This window comes from Cavia porcellus, unplaced genomic scaffold, assembly GCF_034190915.1.
Source record: "Cavia porcellus strain 051 isolate PalLab524CR breed Dunkin Hartley unplaced genomic scaffold, mCavPor4.1 scaffold_2, whole genome shotgun sequence".
Classification (NCBI taxonomy): Eukaryota; Metazoa; Chordata; class Mammalia; order Rodentia; family Caviidae; genus Cavia; species Cavia porcellus.
This window is the reverse complement of record NW_026947485.1, coordinates 59088870-59111130: the sequence shown is the minus strand read 5'-3', so window position 1 is coordinate 59111130 and position 22261 is coordinate 59088870. Positions and strand designations below refer to the sequence as shown.

The window sequence follows — 22261 nt, the reverse complement described above, 5'->3', positions numbered from 1 at the left end:
ATATATCCTGCTATTTTTTTCCTTTAATTAAAAGGATAAAAATAAAAAAGTAAATAATGGAGTGGAGATTGAGATAAAAGAGGGCATAACAGGGAAACAGCACAGATCAAAACATAACCATTTAAGCAGAATAGTGTTTCACCACCAGATAATCCTGACCTAAAAGTAGTTACCATATTGACTCTTTCCTTGAAATCCTTGAGTACAACTTCGTATATTGTAGCATTAAGTATATCAAAACAATGTAAAACCATTTAAGAGAATGACAACATTACAGAGTATTTAGAATCGACTAACAGAAAATGAACAATGGTTTCTGTATAATCTCCTTGTCTTTAAAAGGTTTTTGCTTATACTATCGTACATAATAAAATCCAATAAGATACAACCTATTTAGACCTTTGGAGACAGAAGAACAAAAGCTAGATGAGACTTCAAAACAAGATGATACTAAATCAGTATTACCTATTAAGATGTCATTTTCTCCAAAATAGCTGTTCCTATCATCCAATCTTCTCTGCCTCATTTCTGTTGAGCTCTTTTTCTGTCAGTAGCTGTCAGTTTGTCTTCTTCATTTTGTTCTCTGCTCCATTCGTTGTGGCCTCCCCGCCACTATTTCTGGATTCTTTGTATTTTTCTTTTTTTAGAATATCCTGCAATACTCTCTGTAGAGTTGAATTGGTGGTTGCAAATTCCCCCAGTTCCTCTTTATCCTGGAAGCACCTTGTTTTTCCATCAATTTCCAGGGACAGTTGTGCAGGATATCTCAATCTTGGCTGGAGATTATTATCTTTCAAAGCTTGAATTATTTCCCCCCACGCTCTTCGTGATTTGATGATTTGTGCAGAGAAATCTGCTGTAATTCTTATGGGTGTTCCCTTGTAAGTGGTCTGTTTCTTGTCTCTGACAGCTTTTAATATTCTGTTCTTGTATTGGATTTCTGGAATTTTTATTACTATATGCCTGGGTGTTGCTCTGTTTGGGTTGTAGGTAGCTGGGGTCCTGTATGCCTCATACATCTGAGTATCTTTACCTTTTGCTAAATTAGGAAAATTCTCCTGGATTATTTCTGTGAGTAGCTTTTGTAGTTCACTTGTTTGTGTCCCTACTTCTTCTTTTATGTTCTTAATCCTTAAGTTATGGATCCTCTTATCATTTTCTTGTCTTTGTATTATTGCTGTTTGTTTCTTTGTTATTTTTAAGAAGTTTTTCATTTCATTCTCCCATATTACAAGTCTGCCCTCCAGTTCAGATAGTCTGTCCTTAGTTTCTTTCAAGCTGTTATGCCAGACTTCGACAGACTTCTTAGTTTCTCGGTAGTCCCTTTGAACCTGCTTCACGTATTCTATGCTTTCTCTGTTTTCTCCATCAAACAATTCTCTCCTCTTTTTCTGTTCTTCCATTCCACCATCTGTTTTTTCTTGGGTGGTGCTTAGCATTTCTCTAACTATTCTGCATACTTCTAGCTTCAGGTCATTGATAACTTCATTCCTGAATTGATCTATGAGGTTCTCTATATGGCGCTTTATGTCTGTTGGTGCGGTGTCCGCTATTGCCTGTTTCTCAGAATTGGGGGCCGAGGAGTCTTTCTTGTTGCTGCCTCTTCCCATATTCTCTGTTCCTTATATATGGAAGCTTATATAGGAGACCCAGCTTCTCTCCCTGTCAGCCACAGCCTGATCGAATTGGGCCAGTTAGGTGTTTCCGCCCACCGCAGCGTACCAGGGAGTTACGGACCAGGCAGCCTATGCGGGGCCCGCCCCTCCGGGCCACTGTCAGGCTCTGGGATCTGGGTTGGGCCAGCCTATGGGGTCCGCCAGCAGCGTCACACAGGCACTTTTCACCAATCCTGCCCGAGAGGGGGATGTGTGGCTGGAGTCGCCATTGCGCCCTGCTCCTGCAGGACTGCCCGGGCCCAGAAAGTCCTCCGCTGGAGTCAAACTGTGGTAGAGTGTCAGTTTCTCTCACTCACCTCACCACAAGTCAGTGCACGCCTCCCTTCCCGTCCTGTTTTCGACTCCGTTCGCAGATTGCCGTTCTCAGAGCTTCTGCGCGTCTCTCTCCTTGCCGAGCCACTGTAGAGGCAGCCAGCCGCCGCGCGGCGGGAAACCCAAATCGCGGCTTCCAATGGCGCGGGGTCCAGCCTCTGCACTGAGGCTTTTCTGTTTCTGTTTTAGCACCAGGACTGCATTCCAAGTTGGTTTCTCTCAGTCCAGTTCGTTCCTGAGTCAGCAGAGCATATCTCCACCTGCTTATGTCTCCTTACTCCGCACCCTTCCTGACTCCTGAACTAAGCCTTTCAGAGAGCCTCCATAGTATCTGTTATCTGTCCGCCATGTTCTCCCGGAAGCCCGACTGTATCACTTTTTGGCCATTAACTTTCAGTGTTACCTTAGATTTACAAGTATATGTGGAGTCCATTCCTGAACTCATGATTTTGTTTAATTGACCTGTTTTTCTGTCCTTACACTGCTACCAATTTTCTTTAATAATGTAGGTAGCCTTACAATAACTTTTTGGACACCTGGGATTATTCTTTAGGAATGCTTGATTATTCTTGTCTTTTTGTTGTCCCTAAAATTTAACTTTTAAGTTTCATGCAAACTTTGTTGGGAATTTGATCTAAATTACATTGTGACCTTGACTTGTTTCAGGAAAAGCAATATTTTAATAACAATTCTTATTATTCTTGAGATATTTTATTTTTAGCTCTCTTTCAGTCGTTGCAAATAATTGTTAAGCTTTCTATCTGAAAGTCTTGAGTTTTAGGTAAGATATATTTCTAGATACCTTATTTTTGTTGCTAGGTTATTTTAAAATTAAATATTTTAATTGATTGTTGTTGGTATATAGAAATGCCACCCAGCTTACGTCTTATTTCTTAGGATTTTCTGTAAGATTCTTTTGGGTTTTCTGTTCATATGTTAATAATGACAGCTTCATGTCTTAATAATTCTTACATATTTTAATTATTTTTCTTGCCCATATTAGAACCTCCAGCTATGATGAATAAAAATGGAATTTCAGTTAAGATGGAGTTTGCATACATAAGTTAAAGTATCATATACCCAGAGGCTTAGTCTCAAAGAATTCCAGAGCCAGGCAACAGTACTTGTGTGGTAGTGCCACCAAAATACCAGCTACAGGGTTTCATTTTGTCTTTTTGTTCTTTCGTGCTCAATGTCTACTTCCATATTAAGATCCCTTGATAGGCCAGGCTCGGTAGGGGAACTTCAATTACCAAGTCTCCAATCTAGGAAGCAGAAAAAGAAATGGGGAACAGGGTGAACTTTTGTGGAATTGAGTTCCCTAAGGAGGCTTCTTGGAGATCCTCCTCAGCTTGGATTTTGATTTGTTAGTTTAAGCAGTTTCCCTTCAATTCCTCATTTGATAACAGGTTATGGAATCTGATTAAATACATTTTTTGCCTTGTTTGAGGCGATTAAAAATAAATATATTTTTCCAGTGTTAAACTACACTTTCATTCTTTCACAGGTTAGTTACCATATATTATCGTTTTGTTTTGTTCTGTTTTGTTTGAGATAAGAGTCTTGCTATATAGTTCAGGCTGACCTTGAGTTCACTGTGTAGTCCAAACTGACCTCGAGCTCACAGTAATCCTTTTACCCCAGCCTTCTGAGTGCTGGAATTGTAGGTGTGTTCTACCACTCTGGCAATATATTACCTTTTATTATATCTTCTTGGATTTTATTTGCTATTGTTTTGTTTAGGAGTTTTGCGTCTTATTTTAATGAGTAACATTGGCCTGTCATTTTTCTTTCTTCCACACAGATTCTAGGATTAAAGTTATCCTTATCTCACTAAATAAATCGTAGGATGTTTCTATTTATTAATCAGGATTTGGTGTAAAATTGGAATTATCTACACCTTGACTATTATACTTCATCTGAAAAACCTTTTGCGTCGGACATAGTTACTGTGACTATTAAATTAGACGTATTCCACACATTTTCTTAAGTATGTACATGTTTGTAAGTATTCTAAATACTTCCCAGTTTCCGGCATATTTCTTCTTTGATTCAGGGATTATTTTTGTTTCTAAATGTATAGATTTTATACTTATTTTATTGTTAATACTTGAGATAATAGTGTCATAGTCAGAGGATGTGGTCTAACATATACTAATTCTTTGAAAGTGTATGAAACTTGTCATCAGGTTTATCAAATGTGGGTAATTTCTATAAACATTTAATGTTTGCTGAGATAATAGCATTGGCAAGTTTAACCTTGAAATTATGTCTTTTGTTACATATTTTTGAAGGCTTGTGATTGAGTACATACAACATGGGGATTGTAAAGTGAAATTGTGAAATTTAGTAATGAGTATCACTAATAATGCTTTTTTGCTTTAAAGTTCATTTTGTCTGCTAATATACTCACCAGCTTTCTTTTGTTTGGAATTTGTTGGTTGTATTTTTTTCCATCCTGTGGAGACAAGATTCATGAGCCTGAATGTTCATCTCTGCATCTGTTTGCTGGCTTGGCTCAGAGCTGACCTAGCAGATCTCAGCTCAGTGTCAGGCTGGTAGCTACCTGTTATTTCCAGTGACTTCCATATTACCAAGGTCATTTTCTTAATCAGTAGGCTTTCCATTCTGACAGGATTGCTGGGTATATAGGGGGCTCATTCCTGTTTAAAAGAATACTAATGTTTTTGGATCATGAATTGATTTGCCACTTCTCTGCTTATTTAGCTTTCTGTGATAAACCTTAGTTGATATTTACATTGGGTGACCCTTATCTTTGTTGGTTGGGCATCTTTACTTTTTCTGTGTCCTTCTGCTCTAAGTATATCTCTCTTATGAATAGTGTGCATAGCTGGAGGTTGGGTTCCTTGACTATTTTTTGTCCATTTACATTGATTGTAATTACTAGTATATCTGGATTCGTTTTCGATATGTAGAGCTGTTTTGTCCTTTACTTTTTGCTCTTCTTATTTTGTATTGTTTTTTAAATTTTTTTCCTTTAATACCATGAATGATATTTGTGTTAGCTTGAGTGTTATAAATTCTATTTTTGTGATTTTTCTGATGTTTGTTGGTGTTCTTTCCATTGTCAGTTTGTGTGCTAAAACCCTAATCTCCAAGAGGACAGTTATATGTCTTTGGGAAGTGATTAGGTCACGAGGATGGAGCCCTTTGGAATGGCAGTAATACCCATATAAAAAAGTCCAGAGAAAGGGCCTTTGCCCCTTCTTCCATGTGAGATCACCAAGAAAAGATGGTGGTGCATGAATCTGGATGTGGGCCTTCACCAGATACGGGCCTTTTACCAGATACTTAGTCTACAGGATCCTTGATTTCCAGCCTGCAAAACTGTGAGAAATAAATTTCTCTTTTTATAACAAATTTGTGATATTTTAATATGGTATCATGAACAGACCACACATGCGTATTAAAGTCTAGAATTACTTTCCCCTGAGTCTCGACAAAAACTTGTAATGCCATTTACCTTTTCCCAATTTTTTTATGTTGATGTTTAGAGATTTATTGCAACCCTACAAATTAGATATTATAATTTGCTTTGTGCAGTTAATATTTGCTTGGGATTATTTATCATTTTAAAAAACTTACATTTGTTTTTGTATGTCAGACTTTCTTCTAGGTTATTTTTCTTCTTTTGGGGTATCTTTCGAGAGCCTTGTTGAGAGTCTTTATTAGTAAACTGTAAGTTTGTTTTTCTCAATATGTTTATTTCATTCTAGGTTTTAAAAGATAGTATTACTATTTTGTGATATAAAATTTAAATGGCTAAACTTCTCTCAAAACCACTGTAATGATAACATATTACTCTTGTAATGTCTGCATTCTTTTAAATTCTGATTCCATTATAAGCTCCATATCTCCATCTACTTGATCCTCAGTTTGTCTTTGTGTTGCTCAGGTCTATTATCTAATTAGATTCTAATGTACCCTGATATGTCTTTCTCTTATTTAGCTTGGTGATAAATATGTTGTGCTTTGTGAGTCTGAAAATTCTATTCTTTATCAATATAATACTGAAACATATCCAATCATTTTCCCTTCGAATATTGTCTCTTCCTGTTTTAACAGGAAACTTTAACTTTGTAACTTTGATTAGATGTAAGAAGGACCTTGCTTGTTCTTGATAGACTATTTATAGTTTTATTGGTTTTAATTTTGTGTGGTGAACTCTGGGTAATTTTCCTATCTTCCAGTTTACTCATTATTTAGATAAATGTCCTGTTTGATGTTTCCAGATAATTTTCGTATCTTCCAATTTAGTCATTGTTTAGATAAATGTCCTATTTGATGTTTCTAATTTCAATGCTATTTTTTTTTTGTTTCTAGAAGTTCTGTTTCATTCTTTTTATAATCTTACTAGTTCTTATTAATAGTCTCATTCTTTTTGTTCCTTCATGTATTATGGAATAAAAAATGTATCTTTATATTTTATTTTTGATGCCCACATTTTTTACAGATCAAATATTCTAATGTTTTTGTGGGTGATAATTCTTTCTTGCTATTTTTTTTATTTCTTCATTTGTATAATATTTTGAAATTATGAAGTCTTATTCCTTGGAGCTTTTGTTTCCTTGAGATTTTGTTTCACAGTATGTTTCTCTAGCAAAGATTTGTGTTTCTTTCTTCCCCAGGCTTTGTGCCTGTTCTTGTGGCACATGGATCATTAAAACTCAGGTTTTTATCCATTAGAAATCAATAATGACTACAGGGAAAACATTAGTTCTGGTACTTGCATATACCCCAGTGGATTTGTCCATTCTGAGTTCCATGAAATTTATTTCATGTTGGGTTGGCTATTGATAAAAGACATTTGAAATATGTAATCTAGCATTTTTAGATAGACTGTACTAGTGTTAGTCTCTGAACATCTGATTTGCACCATTACTATAAATATGTGTTCTGATTAATTTTGGCTATTTTGTTTAAGATGTGTACACAGATGTACTTTAAGAGAGCCAGTGTGAACATTCTACTAGCTGCTAATAAATCCAGCTGTACATTAATCAAGAAGCTCTCCTTGAAAGTACAGTAGTGTTGGGGAGTGGTATGCATTAAGAGTAAAGATAAGTCAACAACATGGAATGTCTTTCTTGTATCCCTATGCCAAGAAATTTGGATTTAATAGTGATTTTGGAGAAGAGTATTGGTATGAGTGTTAAAAGATCAGATTGATATACTTATTTTTTTTTTTATCGGTACCGGGGATTGAATTTATGACCATGTGCTTGCAAGGCAGGATGTTATGCTGCTGAGCTAAATCCCCAGCCCGGCTTAGAATATTCTAATTAAGGTGCTTTGGGTACAAGTCACATTACCATTTTTAAATCAGGTAAAATTTGTATTTACTAATTTTGTTAAAATACACATTATATAAAATGTACCGTTTAACCATTTTTACAAGTATGATTTAGTGCATTGTCGATACATTCACGTTACTCTACAACTGTTACTATCTTCCATCTCCAGAATTTTCTTTATTTTTTGAAACTCAAGCTCTACCCATTAAACAACCCAAGTCTGCTTTCCCCTTCAGGCCCAGGTAACCAGTGTTTTGCTTTCTGATTCTATCCTGAGTTTGAGTATTCTAGGTACAATAAATGAGTGAAATCACACAATATTTGACCTTTTATGTCTGACTTACTTAGTTTGACTTAATGTTTTTAGAGTTTATCCATGATGTGTAGTATGTATCATATTTTTCCTTTTAAGGAGGAAGAATACTCCTTTATATGGCTATACCACATTGTCTATCCATTTGCCTAGTGATGTGTGTTGGGTTATTTCTACCTTCCAGTTATACTTTTAATTGAAAAGAGAACTGAGTTAGAACCATTTTGAGTTAACATGATTAGCCTGACATTTATTGACTTCACAAAGGACTAAAGCTTTCAGAATCTAATCTCTTTTATCTCTTTATAGGACCATTACCTCTGTAGCTAAACATTTCGTCTTTTCATTGATATGGGCCTACATGTTATCTTAGGTTCTGTGACCAGCCAGCGTTTGGACAATCTAACTTTTTACTAATCTGGTTAGTCACTTGACTGTACTTCTTTCAAATGGGTATGATGTGCAAGAGTACTTAGGGAAGACATGGCTACTCATAGTCCACCATGCTGAAGAGATTCCCAGGGTATTTGCAATAGTCTATGCAAGGGATGCTCTTAAACAGAACTTAGTTACACTAGGAAGCAAGAGAAACTAATATTTCATGAGATACTACTAAAGTCATAGGACTTGGTTGTTGGATACAAAGTAAGGGAATAAGGTAAAACACCTGTGGTTTTGTGTCTAACAGTTGATTGTGTGTCATTAAGGTTTAGAACTAAAGTGTCCCACAAAAGTTTCATGTATTTGCAGGTTACAACCTAGTCAAAAGATGTAGTCACGGGGAGGTGGGAGCCAGAAGGGTGTATTTTTGTTTCCGTTTTTCTCTGTCTCTCTGCTTCTTGGACGCCATGAGTTTAGCAGCTTTCCTCCACCATACCTTTCAACTATGTGTTTTCGGTCAGAAATCAACCAAGAATGGAGTGAACACACTAAAACTCTGGGCCAAAATAAACCCTTCTCTGTTAAGCTATGGGGGATCTGGTATTTTAAGATGAGAAAGGGTCTAATTCAGGCCATTCTAGTTTTTCCTAAGATAAACAATAGAGGAAAAACATGTGTGCTGGGCAAAATGATTTTGTATTGTATCCTGAGGTAGCATAGCACCAGATGAAGGACATAGACAGACCTGGGTTAAATTTTGATACTTTTTACTGAAAATTAAGTTACTCAGCCCTTCAGATCTATGATTTCTGTGTTATAATGGGGAATATTAAAACTTTGTAAACTTGTGGTGAGCTTTAAGTAAGATAATATACGTAAAGCACCAAAGCACATTGCCTTCTTGCACTGAGTACTTAAATAGTACTCAGTATAAATGTGTTGTCTTGATGGCTACAGTGCCTTTAAGACTCTATGGGCCCTATTGGTGGTAATGACTAGTAAGATAGAGAATGCATGAAAATTGCAGACTTCTTTCCTTGAGGGAAGGAAGTGTTGTGCATTGCCTTGTCCAAGATCCTGAACCCATCTGAATGATACTTTTCTCCAGCTCAGTTCAGCATCTGGATATAAGAGGTCACATTCTCCACTTGAGGTCTGCATTTTCAATTTTTGTCTAGTGGAAAACTATTACAACTTTCCTTGTAGTCAGTATTTTCCCTTCCTTATGCTGATTTTGTTTTGGTGATCCTTTATTGACACAGAGACTGGATTGATGAAGTAACTGGTTTGCTTTATTTAAAGTTTTTATTGCTGATATTTTAAAGCTTCATGTTTCATGGAAATCAGATGTATATATACCTTTCCTTGGTTCATTCAATTCCTGTTAGCTCTGCTGCTTCATGACGGGCCTTCTGTGGCTCAGACTAAAAGGTCTTTGAGGGAGTTGGAGACTAGCACCAGTTTGCAGTTGTTTCAACTTGAAAGTAGATCTTCTTTTGCTCTGCTCACGATGCTTTTCCTGCCTCAGACCCTGTTTCACAAATCATCGCCTTGCTTGCCGGTTGTTTGCCCAGAGCTAAATCTCTGGTACTTTAAGGGCTATTCTTATGGATTAAGATTACAGGGGAAAGTTAGGAGGAAGGGAAGGTATCTAATCCTCCAGAGTGTGGGGAAGAGTTTCCACGCAGTAGGCTGTCTGGCTGTCTGTTTTTCCGTTGGTATAGCTCAAGTATTTCCTAATTAAGCTCAGACAGTGGAGAAGGATGGAATACTTTGCTCATCTTCTTTATGGTTCACTGTTTCAGTTTGTTCAAGATTTCACATGTACCATGTGATAAGTGCAGAAATATATTGTTGGTCAATTGTACTTTTGGTCATTTCTCACTAGTCTCACCAGTTCTTGAAAATTAATTCAAACTTTGGCATGTGGCCTCTTTTAGTTGGTCAAGCAGTGGTCATTTTTGTCTTGTGTTTTGATGAAAAATAGGTAAGAGGTAAAACAAAAACAAGCAGGTCCATTGTTTATTCAGGAATTTGAAGCAAGTGGTGAGACAGTTAGCAATACTTTTGGATCACATTAAGCTGTTAGCAGCTTGTTAGCCATTTGGTTGGCTGGTTGCTGGTTTCATGAGAACGTAACAGCTTGCATGGTGCTCATTGACATTGTGAGATATAGTAGAGAAGTATAACAAAATGCAGAAAATCCTGGAATTTAAAGAAAGTGCCTCTGTTTCTTTCTGTAGGACCTTGCGTAGTGTCTAATATTTGGCTCTCAAAAAAAATATTAGTAGTGGGCTGGGGATTTAGCTCAGTGGCATAAGCGCCTGCCGTGAGTTCAATCTCCGGAAAGCCTCCCCCCCCCCCATTTGTTGAATGAAATAAGTGAACAAACAAATGATTATTAATTTTTTTTCTTCATGGGGAAAAAGTAAATACTTTTAATGAAAGGCTATATCGTAAAAGTCAAATGCAGATTTTTAGTGGGCAATTTTGAGAATGAGTCCTTTTGAAAGTTAAATGATATGGTTCCTTATGTAGTAAAAGTATTAAGGTGAGAAAATTGTAAACGTTTTAAAGACATACACTGAATAATGTTTTTTCTTTATTTGTTATAGGTTCGTTTGTTTTATAGAGAGTTGTAAAGAGGTGTGACCTCACATCAGATGGTTTATTCTCCCTTAGGATGTCATTTAGATGTGTTTGAAAGAGTCTTGTCCCAGACAGGATACTGCAGCCGGTAAAGCCTCAGGCGGAACCAAGGAGCTCCTATCTTCCCCACCCCTAGGAATTTACCTCTGGTGCCAAAGGAGTGCCAGTGGGCTACCTGTGCATCACTAATGCCCCTTAGGTTCCACCGGAAACCTAGGCTATTTATATGCCTCCACTCTATGTGTTCCATGGAGAGATCGTGGACCCCAGGGGGAGATGCTGCGCCCCAGGGGATCAGAGGTGTCTCTCCCCGCATTCTCAAAATAAAGGTCACTTATATTTCATACTTCTTATCTTTTCAGTCGCCGCCGGTCCCCCATAGTTCTATCAGGTAATACTGACTTCCAGGCATGACTCCTTCTCCAGTGCTCCTTTTCTTTCAGTTTCACTAAAGAGTTTGAGGAGTATTATCAGTAGTTTTTTTCCTGAAGTAAATCCATTGGGAGCTTGGCTTTTCTTAGTGGTAGTTTTTTGTTTATTTGTTCTTGTTTTGAATTCTCAACCTCATTACCTGATACTGAATTATTCATGGTCTCAGTTCAGCTTTAATCATTCATATGCAAGTAGAAATTGATTTGTTTCTTTTGAATTCTCTGTTCTATTAAATGAAGTAGTTACGTAGTTACTAATCTATAGAAATTTTGTACAGTCCATTGTGACTTAAGTTTTTTTTTTTTTTTTTTTTTTTTTTTTCCAATTCTAGCTCTGTGGCTTTGGTTCTTATTTTTTGGCTAAGATTGGCTAGAGATTTACCTTTCGTTTTCTCAAGAACCAGCTCAGTTCATTGATTCTTTGTATTTCTTTTTTTTAGTCTAAATTTCATTAATTTCTGCTCTGATCTTTATAATAGGCGTCCTTAAAACCAGCCTTTGGGTTTGAGTTGTTCTTGTTTATCTAGGACTTTGAGGTACATCATTAAGTTATTTGAATTTGCTCTTTTTTTCGGTTTTGGGCATTCACAGTTATCAACTTCCCTCTTAGGATTGCTTTTATTGTGTCCCATAGGTTATAGTGTATTTTACTGGCATTATTTATTCTAGGAACTGTCTAATTGCTTTTTATTTTACTCTAAAACTGTGTAATTTCTTCTCTAATCCATGGATTATTCAAGAATGTATTGTTTAATTTCTATGTGTTTGTGTTCTTTCTGTGATTTCTTTTGCCATTGATTTCTAGTTTCATTGCAATATGATCTGATAATATATGTGGGATAATTTCAAGTTCTTTTGCATTTATTTAAGCATGTTTTATGGTCTGGTATGTGGTCTGTTTTGGAGAAAATTACATGTGCTCCTAAGAAGAATATGTATTGTTATTGGGTAGGAAACTCTGGATATGTATTAAGTTCATTTGTTTGAGGTTTGGTTGAACTCTAATGTTTCCTTGCTAAATTTTTTTGTTTAGTTTATCTATTTGTAGGGGTGAGGTATTGATGTCCTCCATAATATTCACTATCTTGATGGCTATCTGATCTTTTATGTTCAATAAAATTTGTTCTGTGAAGTTGGGTACACTTTGTGTTTGGTGCATATATGTTTATAATTGTTATCTTTTCCCATTGAATTGTTCCCTTAACCAATATGTATTGTCTTTTTTATCATTTTTGGGTTGAAGTCCACTTTTTCTAGGATCCTATTGTATAGAATATTTTCCCCCATCCTTTGATTTTTAATTGTGCATTTCTTTTTGGATGAAATGTGGGTTTTTTTTTTTTTTTTTTGTATATTGCATATTTTGGATTTTATTTCTTGGTCTGTCCTGCAAGTTTGTGTCTTTTGACTAGGGAATTGAGACCATTCATATTGAGAGTTATTACAAAGATATTAACATATTCCTATCATTGTGCTATTTTTATGATGATGATTTCCTTTTCTTTTTCTTTTTTCCTTCTTTGTGATTAACTGCTAACCCTTTGTGGTGCATTCATTCTATTAAGTTTTTATTTTTATTTTTGGCATTGTTGTTTTCATTATCTCTTTCTAGGAAAGTTTGGAAATTTTTTTCAGTGCTGGTTCAGTGGTTGTGAATTTCTTGAGGTATTGTTTGTTATGAAATTACTTATACATCAATTTTGAAAGAAAATTTTATAGGAGTTATAAGTCTAGGTTGGAGATTGTTGAAACACTTCGTTCCCAAATTCTCCTGGCCTTTAAGGTTTGTGTTGAGAAGTATACTGTAGTTCTGATGGATTTATTTTTATAAGTGACTCATTGTGTTTCTCTAACAGCTTTTAAGATTCTGTTCCTGGGTTAGACTTTGAAGATTGCAACTACGATGTGACATTAATCATAGTATTTGAATAATTAATTTGTGGCCTACATTTGGAAAGTTTTCTGCTATTATTTCATGAATAGTTTTTTATACCATTTGTGCTATCTTCTAATTTATCACTTATTCCAGTTATTTTCAGTCTTCTTTGTAACCCGAGCACTGTTGGATCCATTTTTAATGTTCTCATGTCATTTTTCAGGTATCTGTGACTGGTCTCTGAAAGCATTTCTGTCTTCTATTTCTGATTATCTTGTCCTCACATAATTTTTAATCTTCTTGATTTGTTTAGAACCTTTTCATGAACTCTTAATTCTTTGCTAAACTAGTCATTCAGGTTTTGCATCCTTTTGTTATTAGTGTATCTTTTTAAAATTGTTCTTTGTTACTCCTTGATCATTTTATTGAATCTGTTATCTGTTCAAATATATCCATCTTGTGGATGTTTTTTAATCTGTGTTATCCTTTTGAGTAATTTGGTAGTGTGGCTTTTGTTTTCCTCTCCCTTGATGCCCCATGACTTGGCTTTGGGCGAGTTGGAAGTTTTGAGAGGCTGTTTGTTGCCTGGTCTTATGTTTCTATTGTGTTTTGTTTGTTCGGTTTTGTATTGTGCTTAGGTTTGCAGTCATTTATAGTGGAAAGACTTCGTTGCTAGAGCAGAAATCTCTCATGTTAGTGTCCCTTCTTCAGTGATGCATTCAGGGCATAGTCAACTCCAGTCATTTGTCTTTCCCCCAAGATCTGACCACCTCTATTAATTTGGGAGGAGATGATGCTCTAGGAATGGACTGCAGAAATGTTAATGTCATAAAGGTAATCAGGGTATCTATTTACAGATAAAATCTATTAATAGCAACACTATGTGACCTTGGTAATATGAAGTAAATCAGTAACAGTAATATTATCCAAGGCAAACTGGATATTAAGATGTCTGTCCCCACCCCTGCATTCTAGAGTTCCATTTGTTGACCCCAGGCTGTGGCAGTGTCCATGCTGAAACCTGCCCTTTCTGATGTTGATAGATAGGAAACACAATCAGATCTCAGATCTACACTAAATGTAGGCAGAAGGGCAAGGGTTCATGGACTTGCTACACTTTCAAATCAGGGTAGTTTTTAAGCACAAGTTAAGCTGAATTGTAGCTTCTTACAGGTGGGGTGGGGCCTGTGTCCTTCCTGGTCTGAGCTTAAACTTCTCAGGGGATCTCTTTCTATTTCATTTTCTGTTCACAACTATCTCCCCTATGACTGTCTCTAATCTAGTCACGCTGGGAGGGTTATACTGGGATCCCTGAAGTGAAGTTATTTTTTAGTTTAGTTGTTGTGAGTCCCAGATTTAAATAATAAACCCCTTCCTGAAATGGTGGCTGATGAAGCTCTCTGACAATGTGTTGGAATCCCTCTCAGGCTGTGAAAGGACTCCCTTTGGAGTAAAACACTGTGCTGCTTTTGAAATTCCTGACAGCCACAGTCTCTGCTGCTGCTTGTCCCTGGATCTCCCAGCCATGAGTGCTTACCTTGCTTCTAGGGAGCCAGGTTCCCTTCCCTGCAAGCTGTGAGCAGGGAGAGTCCAGATTGTTTTGTTCATTCCTCTGTGTTGTGGACCACGTCTCTAACTTCTCTGTAGATTCTACTTTTTTCTGTCAGTTCCTTCTGATTCCCGAATGTCAGCTTTTCTTTTTTCTTCACCAAGCTGTTATTTTCCAGTGTCAAGATTCAGGATCTCCAGGCTGAGGATTTAGCTCAGTGGCATAAGCGCCTGCCTTGCAAGCAGGCAGTCGTGAGTTCGATCCCTCGTACCAAGTAAAAAAACAACAACAACAAAACTGGAAAAAAGATTCAGGATCTCAGAGGCTGACTTTTAAAACAAAATTCCTCTGCGTATGTTTTATTTTGAAAATATCAAACATAAAGGAAATTTAAGAATTACACAACCAATACTGTATCCTCTTCTTGGCTCCACAATGAACATTTTACTGTTTGCCTTGTCTCCTGATACATACTTACTGGCAGTTTTTTGAAAGTTGTAAACATCAAAATACTTCATCCCAAATACTCAACATTTTGCTGCTGTTTGCCACTCTGCCATTTTCTCCAGCCTATAAGCCATTAAAAAAGAAAGAAAGAAAAGAAGTCTCTAGTGGTCATTTCTTATCACTGCCAGCTATCATTCTTTTTTTTTTTTTTTTTTTTCTTTTTGTCTTTTTCCTTTTTATCGGTACCGGGGATCAAACTCACGACTGCCGGCTTGCAAGGCAGGAGCTTATGCCGCTGAGCTAAACCTCCAGCCCTTGCCAGCTATCATTCTTGATTTGAAAATGGGACAGTTAAATAAAAGGAAAACAAACAGAAGTCCCCATGTCTTTGAACAGCAAGTAATTTTAAACAAAAACTTCTTTGATGATTCTCCAGTAGATACTTAGGGGTCATATTTATTTAAAAAGTATTGCAGGAGAGTAAAATTACGACTTTTACCTTAGTGAGACCATTTATCTATCCATCTATCTATCTATCTATCTATCTATCTATCTATGGTGATGGAAATAGGATCCAAGAGGAAAAAAGGTTCTATTCTGAATTTTCCTGGGCCAATTTGTGAGTTTATGATATGGATGAAGGAAACAATTCTCCCAGGGCCAGCATTCCAAAAAATTATAGAATATGTATTTCTTTCCATGATAGCTGGATTTACTTTAAATGGCAGTACTAATATCAGACAATTCTTGCAGTAGATATCTTACACAATAATGCTGAGTAGCTAGCAGTTGGGTTTATCAAGTGAAGCACCTATGGCAGATAAAGCCTACTGTTTTAAAGTCATCTGATTGCTGTACTGAAGTGGACCATCTTTTTTTGATCTCGTACTCTCTTAACCTGGGATTGCTGCATTGTGCTTAAGGATTTCATGTTTGAATCTGTGTGTCCCATTTCCAAAAATCTCTTATTCCCTTTAATTTTAATGTGAAGAAAGTAAGAAAAGAACTTGAACTATGAGATTCATAATAAATAAACACCTTATAAGATGAAGAAGGTCCCATTTTGGTACCTGGTGATACCTACGGTGTGAAGTTCTCTAGATCTCCTATGTGTCCTTCCAGATTCCTGTCTTGCCCAATGCTCTATAAAACATTTATAGTTCACAATTATAAATTTCTAAGTACTATAAATGTTCAATTTTTAATTAATAAAATAATGCGTTTAGTTTGATAAAAAGATCCATAGGTCATATAAGTGGAGTAAGTCTCCTTAAATCATACATCTTCCATTTTAATGGCTTTTATATATTCACATGATGTCAGCTACCATTTAAGTAACACGTGGAAAGAATAGGAGTGTTAAATTAGAACACATGCTCTCTTAAAAGGGAGGTTGTGGTGTGCTGATCCTTCCCATATTTCCTTATAAGACTTTACAGAGTCAAGCTATTCCTGACCAGAAAGGAAAGTAGAATTTTCCTGTCCTCTAGTGGATTCAGATGAAAACTGGTATCAAAAACAAAAACAAAAACAAAGCTACAAGAAGAGACAATGAAGAAGAATCATGAAATGGCATACATATTTAAGCTATATCAAGATCACTATAATCTTCTTATATGTCAAGGAGAAAATATTCTCTTTATGGTTAGGCATATGTTTTCTATGATATGCAGTAGCAGGTTGGCTCGATAATATGTGTAACTTTTGCAAAAAAAAAAAAAAAAAGTGACGTCACCACCAGTTTGTATTGATTTGTAGAAGCTGTACCATTCAGGATATTTATCAGCAATTCCAGGTTGGAGAAAGTAGAGAAGATGTAAGAGTTCAAGGAGAAACAACAAAACAGTACCAGATTTCCTACTGTTGGAAAATAACTTGTTCAAGTGTTTTTTTACATTGTTAATGATTGATATTAAGATATTGTGATATAGAGCTGGGGATTTAGCTCAGTGGCATAAGCGCCTGCCTTGCAAGCAGGCAGTCGTGAGCTCGAGCCCTGGTACCGATAAAAAAGAAAAATACAAAAAACAAACAAAACAAAACAAAACAAAAGAATTATATGCTTTTTTCAACATACAATTTTTATATACTAGAAACTATATCCTGTGTTATTCTCAATGTAATGTTTTAGATATCAACTTAGAAAATGTATTGAGGTACACATTTTTTCAAAAGTTTTAAGGAACTATGTGAATGCTCAAGTATAATCCATATAAGAAATTTTTAATGCACCCAAAATCAAACTTCATAAAACATTACTTGTAATATATGATGCTCATGAATAATCATTTTGCCTTCTCTTACCCTTCTTTTTTCTTTCTTTTTTTTTAATTAATAATTTTTTTGGGGGGTCTAGGCATAGTGGCATACATCTGTAATCCCAGCACACAGAGTCTGAGTCAGGAGGATTGTTGAGAATTCAAGGTCAGCCCGGGCTACAGAGTAAGTTCAAGACCAGCCTGAACTGCATAGCAAAACCCTGTCTCAAAAAGACCAAAAAAACTTTTTTTTTCACGTGCTAAACTGAGCTAATTTCCATGGTAGAGTTGGGCCCTACAGTTTGAAAAATAACCAGGTCTAAGATGTAGTTTTTGGTGTTTATTTGTTCGTTTGACCTAAGCATAAATCAGAGTAATGGGAATACAATTTCTATTAATATTTTAGTCAGTTGGCTAATTGTTTTGTGATGCTCAACTATGACATCAGTTTAAATATCTTACCTTGTTTTTCCTTCTAGACATTTTATCTTTTCCCCATTACACTAGTATTAAAAACCTACAAAATTAAAAATCTAAATGCAAATGAAAAATATATGGAAATTCTTTGGGTTGTCTTAATTGATATTTTAACTGATACTAACGAAAGAAAAGAAATTTTGTTTTTAGTCAGGGTCTCATCATGGTGAACCCCAAACTTGATTATGTAGTCTGGGCTAATTTTGAACTTGAGATCCTCCTGCCACAGTGTCTGCAGTGCTGGGATTACAGGTGTGCATCACCATACCCAGCTAAAGAATAAAAGAAGATAAAACTACCTCTCATGACTGTGAAATCTGCTGAAGAGTTTACTCAACTTGTACTAAGAAGGCTACTAATAAGCTATTACAACTGGTTCAAAAGAGAACTGAAATCATCACACATTTGTGGTCAAGCAAGAAACATTGAATATGTAAATATGTACAAAACTGGTCAGTATCCTCAGTGCAATAATTAATGTCTTTTACCAGAAACATGTTTATGGACTGGAATTATTTATGTGACCATCTGTTTCTTACATGTTCTCTCTTAACACTGTAGGGTTATAAGAAAGTCAAAGCAAGCAAAAGTGGAGATAACCTGGATGAACAAGCTAATCAGAATAGCTTAAAAGTATGTCATAACTTTTTCTTATACTAATTAGACTATTACAGGGCCAGGGATATAGCTCAGTGACACAGTGCCTGCCTGGCAAGTGTAAGTCCCCGTATAAATAAAATAAAATAAGTCAGTGTGGCTCATTCCTAATTAGACTATTACAAATTTGTATCCTACATTTAAACTTTAACATCTGAAACTAAGCCAAGTTTGTATAGAATTTATTCAATTTGCACAGTATTTAAAAATTTTAAAATGTGTTGGTATTATCTAAAGGCTTGAAACTCATCTTTTACTATGTCTTTTCCTCTGTATGATAGTACTGTCTTGTGTAGAGGTGAGAGTCTCTGAGCCCTATTTCATATGATTTTTCTGTGCATTTCTTTTTTTATGCATATCTCTGTGTTAATTCAATGTCTTTTCATTGTGATTTTCTAACTGGCTAGCACTGTGCTCTCCTTAGTCTGTATCTCTAGCATTTTGTTTTAATTTGATCTTTGCCTAAGACTCTAGACAATACAGTGATATTTAACAAATGCTGAACATTTTCTTGTCTTTTCAGCCTCTGTTTGTCCTTATCCTTCTTTTGCAGCCTTGATTTCTGTTGCTTATCTATATATTTTTTACTTTAGCAAGGTTAATCCCTTGTCATCTTCTTAGCACGTCGTGCTCTTTGTTCAAATTGATCCTTCTTGCTGGAAAGGCCCTTCTCTTCTTCCCTTACAGTTACCCCTTACTCATCAGATAAAGTCAAGGCTGCCTATCCTGTGATGCTTTCCAGGGGTCATCTAATTCTCATGGATCTATTTGGGATATTTTATACTATTTAATGTCTCTCAAGGTTAAAGCCACAAAAAGCGTGGACTACTGTACTGTATTATTTTGATATCTCTCAGGAGAAATTAGAAAACTATTAGCTAAATTTGTATTATGTTGTATAATCACACATTCCAGAGTCATACATAAGAGGAAGATGATTAAATGTTGTTCAGGATTTAAATTTTTCAGCACTGTGAAATTTATGTATTTATTGAATTTAGGTACAAAATGTGGAGAGAAAACACATGTTGACATATTTAATTAACCAGTAATCTGGTAAAGTTAAAAATGATATAACCAAGTTGAGAAAAATATGTTGCTTTACTCTTTTAATAGTTAATGTCACTTCAATAGGAAGCCTTGAAGCAGTAGTAAAAATGAAAAGTATCACAAGCCTTGCTGTCCTTGATTCAGAACAGTAGAATCTGGACTGTTGGCTCTCAGGCAAACCCTTCTGTGTGCTGTCTGTGTGCACCATCGAAAGTGAATACACCACTCCCTTATGTTTTAGTTTTGTGTTGGAAGCACAGAGAAAAAAATTATTATTTTTTGTATCAGCAGTCAACCTCAGGGCCTTGCATTTGCATATTTAATTCTTATGCAAAAACTATCTGTAACATACAAATTGATAGAAACTTCAGACAATTTTCTGAAAATTGTGAACTAAATTTTTTTTTTTTTTTTTTTTTTGGTCTTTTTCCTTTTTATCGGTACCAGGGATCAAACTCATGACTGCCTGCTTGCAAGGCAGGCGCTTATGCCGCTGAGCTAAATCCCCAGCTCCCGTGAATTAAATTTTTTATATTACATAAATGTGTTAATAATGAATTTTAATATCTTTGAAGTGTTATTAGTATAACACAAGCATTGAAAATGCCAATTTGATTAGTTCTGATACAATTCTGCATCGAGATGATGAACAAATCCATCATCCCTTTGAGTTTTCTTGTGTTCCTTTGTCATCCTTTCCTCTTTCCTTCTTGATATCTTCACCCCTCCCCAAGCAAGCTCTCATCAGTTTTGTTTTGCTATATATTGGTTTGTATTTTCCAGAAATTTATAAAAATGCAATCATTCATTTGAATTTTTTTTGGTTTCATTCATGCAGTCTAATTATTTTGAGATTTATGTATGTTGTAGCATAGTGTATCAGCAGTTTATTCTCATACTGTTGAATAGTTTTATGAAAACAGCACAGTTTGTTTGCTCACCTATCTTTTGGTTGGACATTTGGGTTATTTCTAGTTGCTGGCTATTATAAAAAGGCTGTTATAAATTTATGAATGAGGGTATACATTTTTGTCAGATAAATATGTAGAAGTAGAAGAGCTGAGTTATTGGGTAGGTGTATGTTTGTGTTTTTAAGAAACTACTATCTTGTCCATTGTGTGGGGTGCTCCTGCCACCAGCGTATTAAGAGTTCTAGTAGCTCTGCATGTTTGCCAGCACTTGGCATCACAAATATTTTTAGTTTAAATATTCTAATATGTATGTAGTTGAGATTTTAATAATTATATCCTTATTGACTAATCATGGACCAGTGATGTTGAGCATCTTTTCATATAGTTGTTTGTCATCCACATATCTTCTTTGGCAATGTGGCCACTCATCTCTTTTGCCAGTCCCGTGCTTGCTGGGCACACCTAAGAGGTGATTCATAGTAGCGCTGAAGTTGCGGCCACGGAAATTGGGAGTTGGCGAGCCCAGGGCCCTTGGCAGGAGAATGTGGTGCAACGGAGAGCGGAACCAACATGTAAAGCTGCACTTATTTGTGCACAGACTAATGTGCTGAAGGCACTGACTGGTTGACTGGCTCAGAGGAGACGGGCTAGCCCACGTCTAATCAAGGTCCCAGAAATTCATCGCAAGAAGAGAATATTAAAAGCTGTCAGAGAAAAGAAATGGATCACCTATAAAGGAAACCCCATCAAAATCTGACAGACTTCTCAACACAAACTATCAAATCAAGAAGAGCTTGGAGCAAAGTATTCCAAGCCCTGAAAGAAAATAACCTCCAACCCAGATTGATGTACACAAAAACTGTCTCTCAAAATTAATGGAGAAACCAGATGTTTCCCTGACAAAGTGGAACTGTGGGAGTTTGTGATCACCAATCCAACCCTACAAAAAGTACTGAAAGACATTCTAGAGAGAGAGAAAAAAATGCCAGGATTCCAGCAATAGTGGCAGAGAGGCCTCAGTGAACAGAGGGCAGACAGTGGAATGAAGGACAAAAGTAGACAATAAGAGAAAAACAGCATAGCAGAGATGAGGCAAAGAAGGTTTGGCTATACTCTCTAATACAGATGGCCTTGATACACTAACAAAAAGAAACACAGGCAGAGTAGAGCAGGAGATAAGGTTCAGTGAGATACTCTGAATAGGAAATATACTCTGCCTGAAAGATGGTTAATAAACTGAAAGTCAAAGATGAGAAAACGATGTTCTATGTGACAGGGAACCAGAGAGAAATAGGGACAGCTCATCCAGCAGCTGCAGATAGGGTGGAAAGTCATGATAGGTTTGTGCAGTGTAGAACTACACAGCTAGAAGGAAGGAAAACCTTGAGGCTTTAGTAGGTAAAGGAATACAGCTCAAGATCAAGCTCAGGAGTAAAAAGGTTCATCACCACTTAGGTAGATAACAGGTTGTTCCCCTAATCTAAAAACTAAAGGAGTTAGTGGGACCCAAAATGTACAAAGCACCCTGAGAAAGGAAAAGGGGAGGAACTGTCTAAAAAAGGAAGGCAGAGGACATTGTTAATAGTGTATCAGGATTTAAAAGCCATGTTAGTCTTATCGCTCTGTTTAGTTTGATTTTATTCTGTTCCAGTCAGTCTGTCTACTCATACTAGATTTGAGGACACAGACAGCTATCCCAAAAATAGCAGGATATACTACGGTAACTATCCTTGATTTCCTATTAACTTAAACTGAAGCCCTGTATTACTTACATGCCCTACTATGACTGATTTTATTTGAATCTGGTTTGTTAGATTGCTGTTTTGTCTTGACTGATTTTATTTGAATTTGGTGTGCTTCATAGTATCAAGTCTAAGAGTAGAGGCAACTACTCTGAAGATGACAAGATGCAATAACACACCCATTCCGGTTTGATTATTTACTGCTTTTGAAGTCCTA

The 22261-nt window shown here is 36.1% G+C and overlaps 1 protein-coding gene and 1 pseudogene across 3 annotated transcripts in view; both read left to right on the top strand.

The window, feature by feature from the left end:
- Positions 1-22261, top strand: part of LOC134474401 (large ribosomal subunit protein uL6-like) — a 300098-nt pseudogene that overhangs the window by 3214 nt on the left and 274623 nt on the right.
- The window catches only part of Umad1 (UBAP1-MVB12-associated (UMA) domain containing 1), a 241526-nt gene that overhangs the window by 3319 nt on the left and 215946 nt on the right, over positions 1-22261 (top strand). The window contains exon 2 of one of the 3 annotated variants that reach the window (XM_013158283.3): positions 18246-18317. The exons of 1 other annotated variant lie outside the window; for it this stretch is intronic. In XM_013158283.3, coding sequence (XP_013013737.2) covers positions 18246-18317 — 72 coding nt within the window. Of the gene's footprint in view, positions 1-5613; positions 5688-18245; positions 18318-22261 lie in introns of those variants that run through there. One more of the 3 variants, XM_063242257.1, reaches the window with a different exon arrangement.